Below are 22,488 nucleotides of genomic sequence, written 5' to 3'. Positions count from 1 at the left end.
ATCATGATGTATGTGAAGCTGCTTTGCAACAATGAAAATAATGAAAAATGCTTTATAAATAAAACTGACCTGTCTTGACTGATTTTTAAATTTAAATGTTTTTTTGTACATTCTGCAAGAGGTGTGTAACCGTACAGTATTTGAGGAAAGTTGTATTTCTGGTTTCTTTAAATAAAACAAATATAAGCTTAAACACTCCCAAAAAGTCACACTGCTACTCACAATGCTTTTCTTTGAGTCTGGTGTTTGAACTGTGCTGTTTACCTGCTGAATGTTGGTTTGGCCTCCACTAGATGGCAGCAAACACTGGATTCTTTTCTTTTTTTCTTGGCCTTTTCGCCCATTATATTCATATTCATATAGACAAAAGAATTTAAAAACATGGCTTATATTTCTGGTTTAAAGTAAAAGTACATATCTCAGACACATTATTTAGAGTCACTGGAAGTAATTCGTTGGGAGTTATAACAATCATGGTAAACATGTTTTGCGTGTAATACAAACATATAATAGTAAACAAAACAAAACAAGACTTGCTTGAAACATGTTTTTTTATTTGAACAACATCCTTTCCCTTTTTACTGCTATCAGTGTTACATCCATTTAATGCATTTGAACTGATGATTAAACTGGTTTGAGATTACAGAAAGGCTATGAGTTAAATGGCTGTGTTATTTCAATGATGGATGGATGCTCTTTTGGAGCTTCAAAAACTTGAACCCCCATCTAATGGCATGAAAAAGTGTAATAATATGTATTGTGCTGCTTTTTTACCACTAGAGGGCTAGGAGACTATTACAAACAACGGATAACACCATTAACAATCATGTCCAAGCAGGGCCTTCAGAAGCCTTTACGTGGACCTAAGCAGAATTCTATTTGGGGGTCCCCCTGTGCCACCAATGCAAACGACTACTGTCAAAGTTTGCTTATTTGCACGCACACTTTAAACCTAACACACTCAATTCTATTAGTTAGACTTTCAAGATTTCATTGATAATTTCATTACTTCCAATTTTAGGTGAACTGTCCCTTTAAATTTTGAGCACAGACCATGCAAAGCTTGTGGAATTTACTGTTCAATGCACATATTTTATTAAAAAAATATTTTATTTTTAACCACACCACCATTTTAAAGCCACACAGCCCTTGAGGATGATTTAATCTTTTTTTTGTTCATTTTTTAGTGTATTTTCTTGATAATCATTCAATTAAACGTTCAATAAGCACATAAATATTCTCAACCGTATCCCAAAACAAAAGCTGAATTGACAGATAATCACAAATCACACAAATTACACATTTTGTCTTGTGAATCAGTGAGTACTGTCGGATGTTCAACATTTCTATCGTTAAACACTATCTAAATCTAACTATCTAACACTATCTAAATTCAGAGATGTTATGACTTGTCAAAAGAATGGAATGCAAATAAAGACGCTCTTTGGTGTCAGGCTGTCCCAACTCCATTAAGTACATTGAAGTGCAAAATGTAAAATAGTCACAAATTTAATTAACTTTAAGAAAAATAATATGACTCACCATGCACCCCAGTGACCTGCAATGACCTTTACACACAGGAAGTAGTCCAAATATATTTTCCCCTTTTCTTAAAGGGGCGACATCCATTGTTCTAACACCACAGAACAGCACTTTTTGCTCAGATATTACGAAACACATATTTTAAAATACAACTTCATAAAATGTAACATGTTAAAATAAAATCTATATCAATACTATAACTATTATTAAACTATAAATATTATAGTAAAAAATATAAATAAATATATATAATAGTAATATTAATATAATATATAACCATTTCATTTGTGACTTTTTTATATTGTTGCAATAAGATTCCATGATACCTCTCTGAGGCATATTTTGTTACAAATGCAATCTCTCAAACTCAATTGAATATGTATTTTAAAACAAAAATGTAACCATTAATAGTGCACAAATGGTGTTTATTGTACAAAATACAAACATTTGATCATTTAAAGTTTATTTTAACTGTAAAGTAGAGGGACATCACGAATGAAGAATGCCCCAAGTATTCTAATAAGAAAAGGTAGTACAACTGTAAAAAATTCTATTACAAAATCTGTCAGATCACAAAATGTACATTACGTAAAGTACATAGAGAACATAAAAAAGCATTTCATTACAGTGACCGTTCTAATAACAAATTATTATAGCAGTAACACTTTACAATGACATTAATACTACAAGCATGACATAACAATAAACAATACTTTTATAACATTTATAAATCTTGGCTAATCTCTGCATATATACATACATATTTTAAACCAACTGTCGCATCATTTCATTTCAATACTGTTAACCTTACTAAAACTTATTGTGATGCGTCATCATGTTTTTGATCATTTCAAAAGTACAAAATTAAATCTTATTCTGTAATGTTACTATATAAAACTGAACAAATATCAATAACACGATCATGACCTGCATGATCGTTGCGCATGTTTCATTCTTCCTCATATGACAACAGCATACAAGTTTCATTTTAACACAATAAACAGTTCTCATGAAGCCTGTCATAATACGTATCAAATATTAAGCTTTTATTTTCAAAATAGAACTTCTTCCGAAATAAACAGGTCCGTGGTCTCCGAGATCAATGCAATCCTAGTCTGTCCATTCTCCCAAATGTTCTTCTGACCTGTCCGGTGTCTTTGGCATTTCTTTCTTCTCACGTCTACGCTGTTGAGGGAACAGTCTGCAGGCAATCCTGGCGTGGGCAGATATCAGTAAGAGTTTATTTGCGGAGTTTCAGCCAGTCTCTCCAAGGTGACTGGTTTTGCCCTGGACCAGTCTCCGTTATAGTCGAGGTCCGTCTGGACCTGTGGAGGAAAGACATGCGACCTGTCGACCTTTTCTGCAGCTGTTCTGTCTGTTGTTGACTCTTCAGCTGTTGATTGATGATAATCTGGATATCGTCCTTAGGGGCAGATTAGTAAACATGTACAAAATAACAATTAGGTACAAATTAGTTTGAAAGGCATTATTACTTCTTTCAGGTACAACCGCTCTTTTTACAGTACTTGTCTTAAAGGAACACTTAGTAGTTTTTGTAGCTTTCTGCAACAAGTCCAGACTGAAATCTGTGCAAAATCTGAGCAAAAGTCTTGAAGTGTGTTTAGCCTGAAGACGCATTTTGCTCATTCAAATTTGCTTGTACAAATTCGTGTAGGTGTACAGCATTTAGATGTTCCAGATATTGTTTTAGGTGTCTTGCCTGAAAATGCTTTCTGATCTTGTAAAATAGCAGCCTTTGCGATGTTTCACTTGAAACGGGCATCATAACAGGAGGGGACTCCGTTTGCGCTTGAAAAAGAGCGCCACCCCTCCTGTCACGTTGTGCACACACCAGGGTTAAAGGGGCTTGAGACAAGAGCTTCACCAAAATTATTAAAGAAATCATATTTATTTTATTTAACAATAGACACCAGTGTTTTTTTCTAAATTGAATCAAGTGAGTCAATGATTCAGTAGTAGTAAATCAAATTAAAATAAATGAAAACTTTAAGGGGGACGTCCGTTTATTATGCAAATGCCAATAAATGAATTTCTCGTGACTAAATGATGCTTTTATCAGTGCCTATGTACAGGTTGTTGTTAATACGTCATAGGTCAAGTCACACGACCATAAAACAAGGCGGCAGCAATATGTCTGAAACGTAATCATACCACTCCCGCTCATACTGTATAGAACATACTGTTTTATCGGCCGATAGGTAGGTACTTATTGGGGATGCACAGATACCAGTATCAGTATTGGCCCGATACAAAGGTCTTATACTCGTAATGACATACGGATACCTAACAAGAAATTAGTGCTGAACAGCTAACGAAATATTCTGACACCGTTTAAAAATGTATTCTGCTTGTTTTGCGTGACTGTGTGTGAAAGAGTGGTGCGATTGCGTGTACTGAAGCATTGTGCTTGTGGAGCTTTCAATGCCAGCGTTTCACTTCACAAGGACACAGACAAATAAACAAACACCATTTGGTGCGATCATTCAAAAAAAAGCCCGGTTAACTAAGCCATTGATACGTTGACTCTAATGTTTCAATAGTTCCCAGAAATTCCTAGTAACGCATTGAGCTGCGACTAAACAGACCAACTGAGTAACCTTCTAACCCATTTAAAGACAAAAGCCATTTGATGAATAAAAAAATGAAAGAAACAAAGCATTTAAAGAGAAAACATAACTTCCTTGAACTATCTGAAGGCTCCATGAATCACAAGAGGCTCTAGCGTTTTGGACTTCCGTTGGCAGAACTCTCTCTCTCTCAATGGCTCTGGGTTAACTTAAACAAACGCTCTTTGCGACAGTTGACTTGAACAAGTTATAATACAAGTTAGAAGTGTATAATACACTCCAATTTTACCCCACCACCCCACTTAATTTTTTTATAATCCAAGTGTATTGTTTACTTTACTAAACGTCCAAGTAAAATCGTGCTACTTATCATAAAAAAGAACTTCATTATAAATAGTACTTCAATATAAGCAGACCTAAAAAATAAAATGTACCGTAAGATAATGGTTTATTAACATAATTGTACATAATTCAGGCATCGGCGAATATAAGAAAAAATATCGGTACTCGTACTCGGTCTTTAAAAAATGGTATCGGTGCATCTCTAGTACTTATTCAAATTCAGTACGTACCGTCACAGTATGCAATCTCAGATACAGCGTGCGATTAATAAAACACTTAATGGAAACTCCACCCAAAAAATCTCCTGATAAGTAACAAGAAATAAACTCCGTAATTGGACAATCTGACAAGTTTTGTTATCGACTTTCTTTCCAATGGGCTTGTGCCGAAACTGACCTGCCAGGCCTCCAGTTCCTGAGACAGCTCGAGTTTACGTTGAATGGCCTCCAGGAGTTGGTTGTTTAGGCACATCATGTCATGTTTAGTCCTCAGCAGTTCTGCTTCCATAGCCGTCTTCCTACATCAACAAAACTTCCATCAGTTTTGAACAAATGTCACTTAAATGATCGATACCGTATCATTTATCTTTACATTTAATCTTGGTTCTAAGAAAACGTTTAATATTTACTTCACGATAGCATCGTCGCGGTCCTTTAAGGCCTGTCGGACTACTTCCTCATCCAGCATTTTCCCAGCACGTGCCTTTAACTCCGTGTTCTCCACTATTAATCGCTCATTCTAAGAAAGAAGGAAAAGACACGGCGTGCTAAATGCCACATAACAAAGTTTGAATGATTCTTAAATATAATTTCAAACAAGTTAATATATTAGTTGCTCCCTCGTGATTTGCTGATCAGATGTGTGCAGCTAAACATGTACCCAGTAAGTCCACAGCTAGGACATAGATCCTTTAGATTTTTCTTTTTCTTGTTATTAAAAATGTCCTCGGGCACTCCAAACAATGGGCACATTTTTTAGGGAACTGACCCTGTGGTCTTTAACGCATGAGGAATTGTCACCTGATCTTGTAGCTCCTGCAGTCCGGCCGAATTCTCACAAGGATCGCTCACTTCTCCCACAATGGACCTTCTCATTTCCTGGAGAAACAAACGACACGCGTTCAGCGCTGCATGTCGACTGCAAGGTGTACCAGCATCTGTATCTTGTGACACACATAAATGACCCTATTCTGTCTGTCACACTATTTTTCGCTCTTATTCTCTCCCTCTAGTTGTATTTGCGGCTTTGACGATCGCTTATCTAGAAATAAAGAACGACTCGCAAACAAACTACTATTTTAAACCGATTAATTTACACTGTTGAAACTTTTGAGTCGCTAGCGAATATAACAAATCAGTGAATCTTTCAAAGCTCCGTAAACCACAAGAGAACGCAGGATGTATATGAGCTTTGCCAATTTAGTAACACTGGTTCATTTAGTTGGCTTTTGTGGGCTAAAAAGTTAGTTGAAAAGATTAAAAGCTTTATTTGATTCAAAAACATTTCTGTTCTTGTTAAATAAATGAAATGTTTTATACAACATGATAAATCTCAATTTCATCGAATTTTTGTTTTAATATGTAAAATGTTTGGTTAAGTCACTTAAAGGTACAGTAGGCCTACTGGTGCGTCTGTGTACAAGATAAGGACGGCAACGCCTCCGCCTCATTTTGAGCCAGGAAGAACCCTGTATAAGTTAGTATCTTGATAGAAGGAACCCTGTGTTTGAAAGGATTTAAAGGTTGAGATTTGTCATAAAATATGCTACACTGCCATCATCAATAAGTTATTCTTTGGTCCAGTTTACCTATTGTATTTATTAGATAAAATGCCATACATTGGCACACCATCCAACAACTGTTCACCCAAATACTAAACAAATCCAACAAAACTCTCTATACTAATATACTACTTTTATAAGAGTAATAGTAGAAGACAGGAACTGTGTCAACATTAGGATGTTATTTGATCAATAAAACGCCACCCAGCTCCGTTACAGTCCTGTCGTGTCTCACTGCGTGCTATTCTTTGTGCTGCATCGTTCAATTGTCCCAGCATGCCCCGCAGGCTGTCATTGGGCTCTGGGCAACAGGCTACAGTTAACTCAGGATGTAGCACAGTTCCTGGGACAGCTTTCTTTCAAAACCTTGTATACTGGACTGCTATCTACTGTCAACATATGAAGCTTTAATCTAAGGCAACATCCAAGGATTTTATTTTAGACGTACCTGATTTAAACCCCCCTACATATGGGTAGTTGACAAATAAACTGTTAATGTCTACAAAGGTGTGACAGCAAAAGAGTAGAAAACAAAATAATAATACATTATTTATATTTATCATATAAAATATCACAATATTTATGTCATTCGTCGTTACTATTTTCAAATTTTTTGCCTTCACACCATATTACACATGTACAGTTTATCTGTCAACTACCCAAAGAAAGAAATAAGCATACAAATATGTAAGACGCACAAATGAAATAAAACAACTCTACACAAAACATTCTGCATCTTAACTTTTCACTTCATCGTGGATAAAACGTATATCTATATTTTTTTGTTTGTTAGCAATTAGTTAACGCATGAGCTGACATGAACTAACAATGAACAATACTAATACAGCATTTATTAATATTAATCATCCGAATTTACAAACATAATAATAAAATCAAACGTTGTCACTGTTAAGCAAGAGACAATATACAGGCAGCCGTTTATTATCGCAGAAATAAGCCCCGACATTGTGATGTGGACCCGACGCGGAGCTTATTTCACGATAAGAACCGGGAGCTTGTACATGAACCCGCTTATTATACGGCTACTTGCCACATGAGAGAAAAACTGGACATGTATTTGATTAAATATTTGTTTAGCTAGTTTTTACAGAATACGAGGTATTCCTTCTGCGAGGAAGATCCGTTTACTTTCGGTTTTAAGGTAAGAAACGACGTTCAAATGACACGCACAGGCAATTTGGTTTAATCATTTGTAAATATAATGTCATATATGTTAATAAAATATATATTTACATTTAATTTGTCAAAAAAAAATACTGTCAAAATGATTTGCTGCATCCGAGTTACTGTGTGTTATTAGTTTTGAGAGGTTGTCATCTGGGAATAATGAACCTGCAAATGTAGCTACTGGCCAATCAGAATCAAGCATTCCAACGAGCCGTGTAATAACATTCGTTAATGCACCATGAACTAACATGAATAACTGTATTGACATGAACTAACAGGGATTAAAAAAATGCTAAAAAAACGAAATTAGTAAATGCGTTAGCTAACTTTAGCTAACAATGAACAATGTTAACTAATAGCGTCTTAATGTAAAATGTAACCCTTTTTTGGCAGTAGTTTTTTCACTTTAGTTTGACTTCCTTTAGTTGGAAATTGTGTGTAGTTTTTGTTTAGTTTTCAACATTCTATAGCACAAGATTTGCTAACAATTTTAGAACGCGCCTTCACTTTTTAGTTACACATCTTATACTGCGCTGCGACATCTGTGTTTCAACAATCTGGACTCGATCCACATATAACTTGTGTCATTTCAGATGACCCACACCAGAGAACACAAGAATTCATTACTAATTTATTAAAAACTATATATTCCGCTAAAACTATCTTCTCATTCGCACAAATTGCTACAAAGTAAAAAAAACATGCTTTTTAGGAAAAATCACAAGCGAAGCCCATTTGCTAAGCCTAACCGTTGGCGGCACGAAAAAGTAAGAGCAAGTAGGAATTTATACAAACTTTGGTATGAGATTTTGTTGCCAAACAATTCCCCACTAAATACAAATACTATATATGCTTTATACTGTATAAATAAAAAAATGAGCGTTTTTGTATTGTATGAGTTAAATCAGTGTGACAAAAAATAGGCTGCACTTAAAAACAGGATAACCGTGCGACCGAGGGGAAATCTCACGTAACATGTTTTGTAACTTTACAATCTGGCATTATCGGGTGACTGCGGGAGAGATTTTGGGTAATGTTACAGTGCATCACCTGTTCATTGTCCTGGCTCCGGCTCAAAGCGTCCAGGCTGTTCTCAAGCTCAGACAATAACGATGTATCATGGTGGCTGTTCTCCCGGAGGGCCACCTCCTCCTGGAGCTCATCTACCTGAGACTGTAGCTCCTGCGTCCGAGCACGGGATGACTCCACCTCACGCCAGGCCTCTGCCAGCTGAGTACAGAATTGGTGTTAGAACACATCTCTCAAAATGAAAGTTTTAGGAAATTAACATTTTGCAAATTGTTGATGTGCTTTACTTGTGTGTGCATATGTGCGAGCATGTTTGTTTAACTGAACCTGTTGAGTGTGTGTTTGACACTGTTGTTCCTGGAAATCCAGGCGTGTGTGTAGAGAGGACACACTCTCTCGTATGTCCTCATTCTCTTGACACGATGTCTTCAAGCGCTGCTCTAGTGTTTGCTCTCGCTGCACGAGACGCGCTATCTAAACATATATAAACACACACATATAAACACTGAAATGTTGGGACGTTGTGCAAAACGTACATAAAAACACAATACAATGACTTGCAAATTCTTTCTGACCCATATTTAATTGAACGCTTAACAAAGACCGCTTCAAACCTGGACAGGTATTTTCATGATAATGAAGTATATTTGTAATGATGATGTTTGACTTGTGTTGCTTTTTCAAATGTGCGTTATGTATATATTTTGTGTAATATATTAAATTGCCTCTTAAAATGATTTGCAGCATCTGGGTTACAGGGTGTTATTAGTTTTGAACAGTTGTTATATGAAAATAACAACCCTAAGTATGTCGCGACTGGCCAATCAGAATCATGCATTCAAATGAGCCGTGCACTACAAAAACGATTCAATCTCGTAGTGATTTAAGATCGAGCAGTACTTCAAAGAGCCGTAGTTCACAAAAGGGCTGTGGATAAAACACAGAATAGAAGCCATGGCGATTTCAGAATCGACCTAGACAGGCATAATTAGTGTGAATCGCTATATATATCGTCACAGCCCAACTAAAACGGCAACCATACAGAAGAACAATACAGATGGCATCACTTTCAGAGCGATTTTAATCCTGCTGATGAACATAAAAAACACTGATAGCCAATCAAAATCAATTGGAACTGAACGGTCTGCACATTTAATTCATGTTCAACTTTAGCAAGCAAGCTTAAAAAAAAGGTTATTGGCACTGGTATAGGATGCTAATATAGTTAGCAATAGTTACCAATCTTTTAAAATTATTGGGCCTCATTCTTGAAACATGCGCAGAATGATTTTTGAGTAAATCGTTCGTAAAGTCGTTCTGGCGCAAGTTTTCAGATTCATGAACTTAAAAAAGTAATTAGTTATAGTTATACCTGCTTCTCACAAATTGTAATTGAGTTAGTAACTGATTACATCCTAATAAAAGTAACTAATTACCAGGGAATGTAACTATTGCGTTACCTTTTAAGAAATGTAAAAAGTCAAATAACTTGGATGCCCCCAATATTATACGTGTTTAAAGAATAAAATGGAAACTATATAGTATAAATTATTCGTATAAAACATTGTCTAATCATGTCTACGTATAGTGTAGACATGATACCCACATTGTGGGTAAATGTGAGAGACGCCAATTTAAATCAATATTTTATTTATCAATAAATTCCAATTGTGAATATTGTATTTGTAAATATTATCATTACTATACTGGTCCAATAAAACACAATAGAATAGTTCAGAAATGTTTATTGCACACAACTGGTCAAAAATAAGTCTAAAAATGAAATATAATATTATTATAAAATAGTTTATAAAAGTAAACAGTTTAAAAACAAGAAATGCTGGTAATGTTTTGACTGCTTTCCAGTATGATAGTGGAATGTTGTTTCGTGCAGAGACGGAATATTTAATTAATCACAATTATTGTTTGACAGCGGAGCGCCAGGATAGCTTCAATTTCGCTTTGGGAATGTTATAGTTTTGTGTAATAATATCGTTTTTAAATAAGTCAAACGAACGAAAATGCAAGCGTAAAATCAATTTGCACGTGCAATAAGTTTTGTCAAGGTGTACGAAAACAAGTCAGCATTTGACGTGTTGTGAACTAAAATAAACAAACAAAGAAATATAAATATGATCTATATTCGTTTGACTTTCAGTGATAACACTTTGAGCTTATTTGGAGTTGAAATCTAGCCAAAAGCATAGCAAGTCCGTCAAATCAGTAATGGCATTCTGGCATGTATGTTTACAGGAGCTGAGTGGACTTATGAAATACGGCAAAATACCGAATAGCGAGTATGGAAGAGCTTCTCACCTGTTCTCTAAGAGCGCTGATAACTTCTTCATCCTCGGGTCTGGAGTTCCCCCTCTCTCTCATTTCATCTTTCAATCTCTTCAACTTGCAGGTCACGGTTTGCTCTACCTCCATTGCCTACACATGCAGAACACAAAAAATATATATTTCACCCATAAAGATCATCCTCAGCTTCAAAGTATACTTGTGTATCCATATATCAAATGAACTCAAATTTGGGGGTGCCCTCACTCAGAAAAGAAAGCAACAAACAACTTTTTTTAGGAGGAAAACACGGCCCACATTCATATCAGAATGGAGTTTTGTCTGCTTGTTAAGGGCTAAACAAAGGATCTCATTGGGTGAGAGGAGGCCGGCAGTGAACAACCAAATAAAAGGACAGCCATCAGGGCCCATCAAACTCACTCAGATCTGGATCAAAGGGTCACATGACAGATGCAGCTTGGCATCTTGGTCTTGGCAGTTTACTCATTGTTTGTGTGTGTGTGTGTGTGTGTGTGTTATATGGGGGTGGGGAGGAACCCACGCGCACAAGCGTATGGCGGGGTGACCAGAGGTCCTGGTTCAATAGGACTCAACTACCCCAAATGACACAGTTACTGGTCCCATAAGGGAAAAGTGCATTCAGCACTGGTGATAAAGCTAACACGCTGTGATTTTAACCAGTAAATGTTCATTCTCTCTACTATTCAGTAATGATTCTGACAGCTGATGCCCCAAGCCAGACCATACCCTGGGGAAGCACATATCAATTCTCTTTGGCGTTCCATAACTATTACATTTATAGGTGAATATAGAATAGACGAGAACATGACAAGTTGAATGTGTGTCCGAAAAAAAGTGTTTTGATAAAAAGTATATTAATAATAAACTCAAAGGCTCACGTGAAAGACTTTGAGAATTTCAATTCATTAGTGAGAAAGCCAAGGAACCATTACTATTCCTCATATCAAAGATTGGGGATTTAAACAAACGTCACTGTTTGTGCTGTTAAAGGAAAAGTTCACCTCAATATGGAATTGTGTTATTTTTTTCTCACCCACAAGACGATCAACATGTTTAAAGACCTCGGAACACAAATAAAGAGATTTCAAGGCCTCCACGTAGATACCATGGTTAGAGTTGTTGTGAAGGTCCAGAAAAGTACTAAAGACATTGTTAAATTTGTCCATTCGCTCAAAGTGGCGCAATTGAATTTTTTGAAGCGACAAGAATCCTTAATGTGCGAAAAACAAACCAAAATAACAACTTTAATCTCTATATTCACCTCTGTCTTATCAGTCTATGGCACGTTTTTATGAGAGCACTTTGAATCAGGAGAATATATTAATAAAACTTTGTGTTTTTTGCACAAAGTATTCTCGTCGCTTCAAAAAAATTCAATTGAGCTATTGAGCGGATGCCCCAATTTAACAATGTTTTTAGTACTTTTCTGGACAACTATAACCACGATGTATATGAGGAGGTCTTGAGATCCCTCGGATGTCCCCAAGATATCTTTTATTGTGTTCCGAAGACGCCAGGAGGTCTCAAAACATGTTGAACGTCATGTGGGCGAGTAAAACATTTTGAGGTGAACCTTTCCTTTAATGATTGACACCTTGAGGAGAGGCGTTCTTATACTAAACTAGAAGATCATACCTTTCGAATGGATACTTTTTAAAAATCTATTCAACATACATTGATGGAGGGATCATGAGCCCCCTTTTGAGACCAGACTCTCATTCCCAGACTTTTTTGAGCCAGTAAGAAACCACTTAGCACCTCACGTGAAATTTAAAGGTGATGTACAGTACAGTATAGTAAGTAAATACAGTACATATACAGTACTGTATAAGGATTTATGACGTGTTTAAACATTGGCAGTATTGTTAGCCGACAGAAAGGCAATAAGGATGCTAATTTCCACACTTCTGTCCAGATTTCCTTGTATAACTTTAACGACTTCTGAACTGAATCTACAAGAACGTCCTGATTAGACAGAGAGCGAAAACACAAAGAAATACAGCAAGACAATAGGCCAAACAAAAGGGACAAGTGTAAATGATTTACAAACTCATGAATCAAAGTCGTGTGACCAAAACCACTCAACACTTCCTTAAAGCTGAGTCATATCGCCAATGACTTTTTTAAAAGATGATTTCAACGTGTGATGTAAAAATATTAAAAAAAGAAATTACTCTCTAGATAAGCTTTATATAATCTGAAAATGATAGGGAGGGAACCACTGACTGACACTGACTGTTATTGTGATCTCATAATGTCTCACAGGAATCACATCACAGCAAATCAAAATAAGGTAAATATTTTTTCTACGTAAATAGAAAATGGTTAAACAACTATTAAACACAACTTTTCAAACAAACAAGCTTATTGATGGATTTACAACGCCAGGAAATACACCGGTTACTGTGTGTCTGTACTCGACTGACACATTTTAACATAAACAAACATCGCTTGGACATACACATTCTCACTCTTGACTCGTCACTCGTTGTTTTTTTTTTTATTAGTTTTTCGGGGGGGGGGGGTTTGCTTTTATTTACAGTACAGTAACAGGACAGGAAACGAAGTAGATGAGAGAGGGGGTGGGATCAGGAGAGGACCACGAGCCGGGACTCGAACTCGGGATCGCTCGGAGCGTAACAGTGCCATATGTCGGAGCACTTACCACAAGGCTATCGGCTCAGACTGATTTTACAGTCGTTCTAAAATTATAGATTGGGTGTAATTTGCAATGATGACGTCTCAGGGTTCGATTTAAGTTTAGCACCCAGCATAATTGTGACGCTATTCAGGCAGTTTGAGCAAGTCATGTAATAGTTATTCCAAGGATACGAACACGAAACGAACGATTTGTATCAGGAATGGATGCGAAAGTGTTCACCGTCCGCCGTAAATCTCAGAACCGGTAAGCCGAACAACAGTCGTTAAAAACTATTACCAGAAGAAGAGTTACGTCAGCTTCCATGCCATTGGCTCTCCTGTGCTTCGTGACCGATCGCGTCATTACGTTGGCTTTGAACTTGAAACGGTATTGGCTCCCTCCATCAACTGCATTCAGCTTTTTTATTTTGGAATTGGAGCTGACTCCGCGCATTCACAGACACTTCATACAAAGTTATCGGCTTCGTGCATGATGGTGTGCGACTCTAAATGTTTGTGTTAATTTAACATTGCTTTCAGTTAGTTTGTGCAATAAACCCGATAGTACTTTTAGTCGAGTGTTGTGTTTATATGTTTGGGAAGTGGTTTAGGTTTAGGGTGGGGGTGGGGTTAGGCGTCCCTAAATTTAAAACCATGACTAATTCAGAAATTCTAAGAATTACACACATTTCGGTCCGGAGTATTCAGCGAACAGCAATGGAGTTTTCTGCTCATCATAAAACGACGCCAAACGGGGAACCTTGCACATTAAAAAGCACAGTAGATATGTTACGAGTCGGGAGTGAGAACGAATTGAAAATACACAACCTACACAAAACCTCATGTGTACTCCATTTGTGAAGGTTGAGACCTGCTTTCAAAAGCACTGCTTAAATAACCCAAAGCTAGTAGTCTCAATTTCCCTTTACTCAGAGAATTCATTACATTTCCTTTAAAGAGAGCAAATCATCAACAAAATGACAACAACATGCAATCGTGTCTGTAGTCTCTTGAGGGTTTACAAGTAGACAGATTTCCTGGAATTACTGATGCTTGTCATGGTTCTGTGAACACTGTTGGAGTGAGTCTGACCTTCTCTGAATTACCCAGTATTCTCCTCCCTAAACTTTCTCTACAGTCCTGTACCGAATAAACTGTTTGGTACACAAGAGTGCATAATGTTCAGCAATACCAGGCTTAACGAAATGATAAAACAAACAGACAAACACAGATACTCTCATCTCTTTATAGAATGTATTTTATTTATTATACTTTCACAATAACAAAAACCCTCCTGTTATTATACAAGTATGTATTAAGTAATATTATTAAGTATATAAGTGTACACAATGTACTGGCAAGTAACCCAACCAAACAGACCAAAATACTCACCAAGGCTTCACGCACCTGGAAGGGGTCTGTATACCATATGTGACAAAAGCATATTTTCAAACCCTCCCAAAAAATCCAAATCTGTCACCAACTCCACCGTTTGTTAGTTGTCACAAAGTGAGGTCATACTGTACATGGTGGGAGCTACAGTGGAATAAGAGCCACTTCCCCTTCCTCCAGAGCACAGGATACATAAACATCATTCTTTCCTGAACTTTGATTTCTTGGAAGAAAAAACACGTCAGAGACACACTCGCTTTGGTCAACTGATGTGTGGAGAATGTGGGAGTGGGACCTCCCAGTGGGACGGAATAAGTTAGACACTTGTTCACAATAGAGCCACAACAAAACAAGGTTTTAGTTTTGTGAGACCTTTTACAATTTACACTCATCATGTGACTAGAAGCAATGAACGGTGTTTGATACGAGTTTGCACTGGGAGTCTTGGCAAGTGTGTAAACATGCAGAAGAATTGAGCAATCATTGACCTTGAGATGAACAAACGTCTGAGATTAGATACCAGCCCAAAGTGTGAGAAACATATGTGAAAGTTTACACGGGGAACGAGCCAACTCAAGCAGCCGGGTTTATCTCATGGAACAAATAGAGTAATGGAGAATTTACTTCAAAACAAAGTGAACTGATACGGAAAAAACATTTAAACTACTATTATGAGTAAAAGGTTAAAGGTGTAAACATTTCTTGTTATGCACAATGAAATGTGAGATAGTATAATGAAGTATTATTCATAATACATTTAAACATTAAACACTTTGTAATAAATATACTAAAATGAATGAAAAATATTGAGAAATTCTTTTGAGACATTTATTTAAGAAGTAAAACGACAATAAGTCTCGTTTTCTGAAAGAAATCCAAATTAAAGGGACCGTTCCCCCAAAAATAAAATTCTGTAATTATTTACTCTCCCTCTTGTTATTTCAAACCGCTTAAAATGTATTTGTTCTGATGAACACAAAGGAAGATATTTGGAAGAATGTCAGTAACCGAACAGATCTCACCCCCCTTTTGACTCCCATTGTATTTACCTTCACTACTATGAGATCTGTTTGGCTACTGACATTCCTCTGGATATCTTCCTTTTTGTTCATTATAATTTTTTTACAGATGTTTGGAACAACCTGTGGGTAAGTAAATGATGACTGAATTTGATTTTTTTGTGTGAACTGTCCCTTTAAGTGAGTTATCCTTACGAGAAAACGTATCTGCCAGTAAATTGAGAAATATAACCTGGAATTAGGAATGCAATAAAGAGCTTAAACTTATTCCACATTTATTTTTGCTAACATCACAGCCAAATACTTTCCCTTTTCTTAAAAGATGAGGTGACACGCAGTTTTGGCCAATCTCATCTTGAGTACCTATACAGTAGTGTTGAATACTTCGTATCTTCGAAGAGTATTTAGAGTGTTTGATCATATTTATAAAAGACGGATACATCTGTACGATTATTTCTGGAAAAAGACAAGAGCCTGGAGGCGAGCTAGGCGGGGCTACATCACGAGCACACAATACATCATCGCATTGATTCACTATAGGTTTGTGTTGTTTACATGATGCACGTACACGCCGATTGTCAACAAAACACAGACGTATGACTTAGTTTGACATTCATCACCCAAATGCAGTGAACAAACAAACATCGCTAAACTTCGGTCTGCTGAGTGAAGCGGCATTGATGTGTGAGCACTTTCTCGTGCTCACTTGATGAAGCGTGGGCGTGCTTTTCCGTGAAAATTGTCCAAGACAGGACAAAAAAAACTTGTTACGAAACAGGAACCGTTGTTCGGAAAAACTTTCCAAAACCTGTACGAACCCTGGCATACGTTCAATTTTTTTTGATAAGTGTACCATGTTAAGCTAGAAAAGCCAGCACTTTTAACAGTGTAAAGAAGTCAAAATGCATGAAATGGCATGTTACCTCCACTTGAGAAAAAAACATTCTTGATAACTTAAGGTCATTTTAGGTCAAATATGTCAAGTAATAAGTTAAGAAATTGTAGATATTTGTACAACAAAACAAGACAAAAATACAAATAAAATAGGCTTTGTTCTATAACGCAATGTATTAATATTAGTTTTGCATTTGTACTATGGAGTCTAAAGTGAACCCAACATGCCTCACCATAATGAAAGTCACATAATGTCTTTTGAATGAAGTCATTGGCTGAGGTCACGTGGCTTTAACCACGAAGAATGCGGTAAGTAAACAGGAACGCCACTAAACTGCACTACACAAGCTATGAGCCAAATACTGCTAACCGTGCACATTTAACAAATCTGACAGATTTACTACAAACCCGTGCGTTATATAATGTATTCAAATGTCAGGATATCAGCTCTTTTTACATTATCTTATCTGCAAGACTGGGATAGAGGAACAGTGTGATGTCATCTTTATCTGAGCTAGTATGAACATCATGCGTATTATTGCTCTTTTAATCACTGCAGTCTTTTACGATTCTTCTGTATTTATATGTATCCCGGTGGAGTTTGCTTACCTTTCCAGACTGGATAAAAAAAGAACACGCCTTATCTATTCTTTACACAATCAAATCCATGACCTGCCCTTAATGACCATATCATGATACTGCTTTACACATTAATCGCTTAAGCTATGAGCGAGACACAAGGTGCAAGATGTTTGGGCTGTGTCAAACCATCAAAATTACAAGCTTAAACTAACGATAACGATAGCTTCATTGTGTATGAAAAAGCAAAACTTCAAAGCCCTAACACATAATGCTATTTGGTTTCTTCTTTATCTCATAATTTAGAAAACATAATTTGGTATAATTTTTCTTCATTCTTCTATAATTATTATTTAATGATGAATTCAAGTATCCATGTAGACAGTAAAAGAGCGAGAGCTATTGGATCATACGAGACATGTAGCTCACCCTCCGGAGCTGTTCTCGCAGTCTGTTGCTCTGTTCACTGTGTTCATGCTTCAGTCTGGTCTTTTCTTTCTCTGCCTCACACAGGCTATGCGTCAGTCTTTCCACCTGAGAATGTAGCTCCCGTGCATCCCGCTCCAGTTCGCCCACCTGACTCTCCCAGTGTGCCTGGCAGCTGTCCAGCTTCACCTGCAGCTCATACCTGCCCTGCTGCAGCTCCTGAGGACAAACCACAAGCACAAAATCAAACCAGAACTAATGCGTTTCATTCCACGTAAACCATTAAAAAACGTCTAAACGTGATTGACCTTTAAAGTAGTCAGTCCAAGGTCAAAAGACAACTATGGCAGGGGCTTGTGTTGCACAGAATACTTTAAGTAGATTTGTGGACAATCTTATGCAGCCCTGCTCTTTATAAATACTTGACACAAAATATGAATCGTTACAGTAATATGCAAATACAATGTCAAATCTGTACCATAAAGTGGAAATAGTATGTCTAATGTATATAAATTGTTGAGGTAAATTAAAGTCCCAGTGAAGCGGAAGTTGCTATCTTTTTTTATTTCTGTATTTTTTTTATTTCTGACACATTTCCGAGTGAAAAGGAATTTCAAAGGAGAAAATTAGTGGGTGTGGCATGCGGTTTTCACTACGAATTGATTGGATGTGTAAAAACAGCTGTCGCATTGATTTGGAACTGAAACTGACAGCTGAAGGGGAGGAGTTAACGTATATTCTGTTCAAGCAGTCTAATTTACATCATTTGAGATGGAAAGTCATTTCAGGGAATAAGTCCATTTTCAGATTTTAATTTAAGGTTAAGAGGATACATGATCTTTAAAAAGAGAATAACCACTTTAAAAAAACTATTTTCAATTAACGCTGCAATATTTCATGAAAAAGTAGGCATTGTCATTTTTATTTCAATGGGACTTTAAATGCAAGATGTTGAATAAAACTCAAGAAGCAGTGTCAGCAATCTCTCAGTCAGCATGCCAGAGATGACCTCAGCAAAGAACCAAAACTCCACTGGTGTATAAATGTGGATAGTTTTTTGGGGGGGAGCCAGACTCAACAGGGAGGGCCATTTCTCTTCCGGCAATTCTATATACGACCATCCACAGTGGCCCCAAAGTTTGGACACTTATGTCACACTTGAAAATGTCTTATACTCACCGTACTTAATGATAGGATGCTTTTGACTATTTTATGACTTGTATTAAAGAATACTTCTTGAGACATAAAACCCAACACAGACATTCTAATGGATTTAACGGTTATAATGGGAATGTAGTGTGATTTGGGTATCATTCCAGTAAGATGCAATGGTGTTTCATGGGATCCCATTCACCACACGACATCCCACCAATAGAAGCCAATAAATTCTCAGTAGGGATCATTACCCTGCTGAAAAACCCATTAAAGAAATGGTAATGGTTGAAGTGGTTTAAAGTGTTTGTATTGCTTTTAATGAAAACTGTAATGGTGTCTACTGATATGTGATGGAAGCTATTGGTGGGATGTTTAATTCTACTAGAATAATGCCTAAAACACACTAGAACAAATGACTTTTCTAATAAAATAAGCTAATGGTTGATAAGGGTATTCTAATGCAAACCATTAGACTTTTTGTGATGGTTTCTATAGTTTTTTTTCAGTTGGGTTTACTTGCAATACAAATACATTTCCCACAACACTCATTAAATCTATTGTCTGTGATCATGCTTTCCAGTCATGCTTTGTCTTGTTTTGTTTCTATGATATGTTGGGAACTTAGTTTAGACAGTGAGCACCTATGAATAGTTTGTAAATAAACAAATAAGCTTAAAAAACTATTATATAACATGAATCATAAATATGTATGTGCACTGTTTTAGATGACGCATCCAGCAGTCACGTGCACTGGAAGACCTCGGAGCTTCAGCATGAAGCGTCTATAAAAACACATTGAGCTCAATGACAAAAGAAAACTCGTCTCACCTCCAGCTGCTGTGTGTATTTGTCATGAAGTGTCTGTCTGTCTTCCTTCAGCTGTCGGTTTTCTAAGAGCAGCGCGTTGCCGAGCCGAGCCGCCAGCAGAACTTCGTGCGCCGTGAACAGATCCCCGTTGTCCTTGTACACCTGCGCATCTTCATCAGCGCTCAAGCCAAACGGGTAAAAGTCTTCCTCCACTTCCATTTCATGTGCTTTATAACACAGATCCTCTTCCCCCACATTCATGATTCACTGTAACGAGACAAAGTTATAATGACGTGATAAGCGTCTTGAGTCTCCATGAGTTTGTAGTGTTATGATCTCTGATTGGTCCGGAGGCGGATGAGGAAAGGTGTTCATGTGGGCGGGGCTTTGTTTAGTTTCAGGTGACTGATAACAGCAGCTCATTTTTTTTTAAAGCAACAGGAGCCAAAAAAGCCGGGACGATTGCCAGGGGAAATATATTCTTCAAATTGCAAATAAAAATTGTTTCGAGTGTTGGTAACTTTCTTATTCAGAGAATCTCGAAAGGTCTATAGCCTTGAAACTTCAACTGAACCTCAACGGGGTTTCTTATAAGTTATAAGTAAACTAGCAGCATTTATAAATGTGAGATTTGGTCATACGTTATAATTAAACTAGCAGCATTTATAAATGTGAGATTTGGTCATACGTTATAATTTAACTAGCAGCATTTATAAATGTGAGATTTAGTCCTTTGATGTGGTCAAGGCGATTTCATGCGGCGCTGCGCATACAAATAGGCGTATGACGTCAAAATATCGCGAGAGCAATTCTGACGATGTGCTCTGTGCCATACAAGTAATCTGTATCCGCATTCTATTACTAACCTTTAAACTATAGACAACAATTTGTTGATTGTAAAAGTAAATATTTAATATCGTCTTGATGTTCTTTTTTAAAATGGAAATAATTGACATTTAAGAAGGGCTCTTCAGGACAAATGTAATCTTGAAAACCCAGCCATGTTTTTCTAAAGAGAACATTTTGTGAAAATATATCATTGATGTCAAAGTGAAGGCCATGTCAAAAATGCAAATCATAGTGAAATTAATGTGGGTCTTTGACCAGTTTCATAGCACATTTGCATTGCTGTCCTTGTGTTGTTTCTAATTGCTTCTGTCGTTCACCTCATTTGTAAATCGCTTTGGATAAAATCGTCTGCTAAATAACTAATTGTAAATGATGTAATGTAAATCAAACTTTGATGTTTCTTATCTAATCTACACTATAGCCTTGATTTAACACAGACGGGCTAACGAATGCATGCAGTTAATGTTAAATCCTGGTAGATATGTTATACCTTTTTAAGGGTATGTCCTAAAGATTCGTGGACTATTGTACATATTTAAAGTCCAAGTGAAATTAAAAATTACAATTCTTATTTTTTCATGAGATACTTTCGTATAGCCTTCATAGTAAAAAGCTTATTAATCGGGGTCATTCTCTTTTTAAAATTCATGTGCCCTCAAAATCTTCAGTTAAAATCTGAAAACGTACTTCCGCCCTGAAATGACGTAATTAGACGGCTTGGCCGGAGCATCCGTTAACTCCTCCCCTTCAACTGTCAGTCTGCTGCCAGTCTCATATCAAAATGCAACAGCTGTTTTTCACATCCAATCAATTCGCAGTGAAAAACGCAAGCCACGCCCACTAATGTTCTCCTTTGAAATTCATTTCCACTCGGAAATGTGTCAGAAACGGAAGTAAAAACGATCGCAACTTCCGGTTCAAGAAGATGGCAATATGGATCAAACACGATATCAGAGATGGAGGCACAGTATCTACTCCACAGTGTAATTATTCATATAAAATATATGTAAATTAATGTATTCACGATTTAAGACATTAAAACGGTACATAATTATTTCATGCTCAGCCCATTAGTTATATAAATGTTACCTTGTCTTGTCTTATCAACACTCTTGTCAAAATGTTTATTGAACAAAATGTTTCATTAAACAATACATGCAAGTACTTAGAATAATTTACTCAAAGGTCTCTCCTCAAATGTATCAGTCCGGACGTTTCTTTTCAGGAAGCATCTGGTTAAGGTTTACATCCTATAATGAGCATCAATGGGGGGGGCGGTGTGTGTCAACAGAAAGCTGTTGTAGGGAAGCACTGGGGTGTAAATAATACATGAAGCATCCTGACGCATGGCACTGGTGTTGTGTAAGGGCCCCTGAGGCCTCTGCCTGCATTTCACATAGAGGCCTCATTTCTATCAGATTGGACATCAAAGGTCTTTTGTAATCATTACGCAACTTTCTGGAACACCTGATTGTATTCAGTTTGAGAATCACCTTTTATGAGAAAAGCCTTGTGCCATCTAGTGTTTAAGACCATGCATTGCCATTGACAAATAAAACAACCTTAACAGTATCATATCACCACTGTACCATTGCTTAATTGTTGTCTTAAACTGAATGCACATTACTTGATTTCCATGTTAATATATAACTCTTGTTCAAGAGTACCATAAACAAATGCAAAAAAATATATACTGTACAATGAAATGCAGTGCTTTTATTGTTCAAACTTGCGTGCCTGTGCTTTCTTTTCTCACGTGTTTATGACCATCGCACAGTGCTTGTATGAAATACAGATTTTCTATTTTAGCTGTATTCTGTAATGCATTCCCAAAACCTAAGTTGCATCCATTTAATTCCATGTCTATTCATTTAATTTAATATCAGGCGAGCGCTACCAGCATTGAGTAAGCTCCTGCGAAACTCTCGTTTGGAAA

General features: G+C 36.8%; 1 protein-coding gene across 1 annotated transcript; it reads right to left on the bottom strand.

Annotated features, from left to right (window-relative positions):
* Positions 1-1,950: 1,950 nt before the first annotated feature.
* Positions 1,951-20,013, bottom strand: si:ch211-235m3.5 (BICD family-like cargo adapter 1). The gene is made up of 9 exons (XM_056757719.1): positions 19,725-20,013; positions 17,745-17,960; positions 10,786-10,902; positions 8,797-8,943; positions 8,491-8,670; positions 5,492-5,569; positions 5,101-5,210; positions 4,869-4,989; positions 1,951-2,965 (listed from the first exon to the last, which is right to left on the bottom strand). Exons 1-9 carry the CDS (start codon positions 19,962-19,964, stop codon positions 2,783-2,785), a joined length of 1,392 nt encoding a protein of 463 aa, XP_056613697.1. The 5' UTR covers positions 19,965-20,013; the 3' UTR covers positions 1,951-2,782.
* Positions 20,014-22,488: the final 2,475 nt, after the last annotated feature.

The sequence above is a fragment of the Triplophysa dalaica genome, chromosome 9 (assembly GCF_015846415.1).
Source record: "Triplophysa dalaica isolate WHDGS20190420 chromosome 9, ASM1584641v1, whole genome shotgun sequence".
Classification (NCBI taxonomy): domain Eukaryota; kingdom Metazoa; phylum Chordata; class Actinopteri; order Cypriniformes; family Nemacheilidae; genus Triplophysa; species Triplophysa dalaica.
This window is presented reverse-complemented; position numbering and strand designations above follow the sequence as displayed.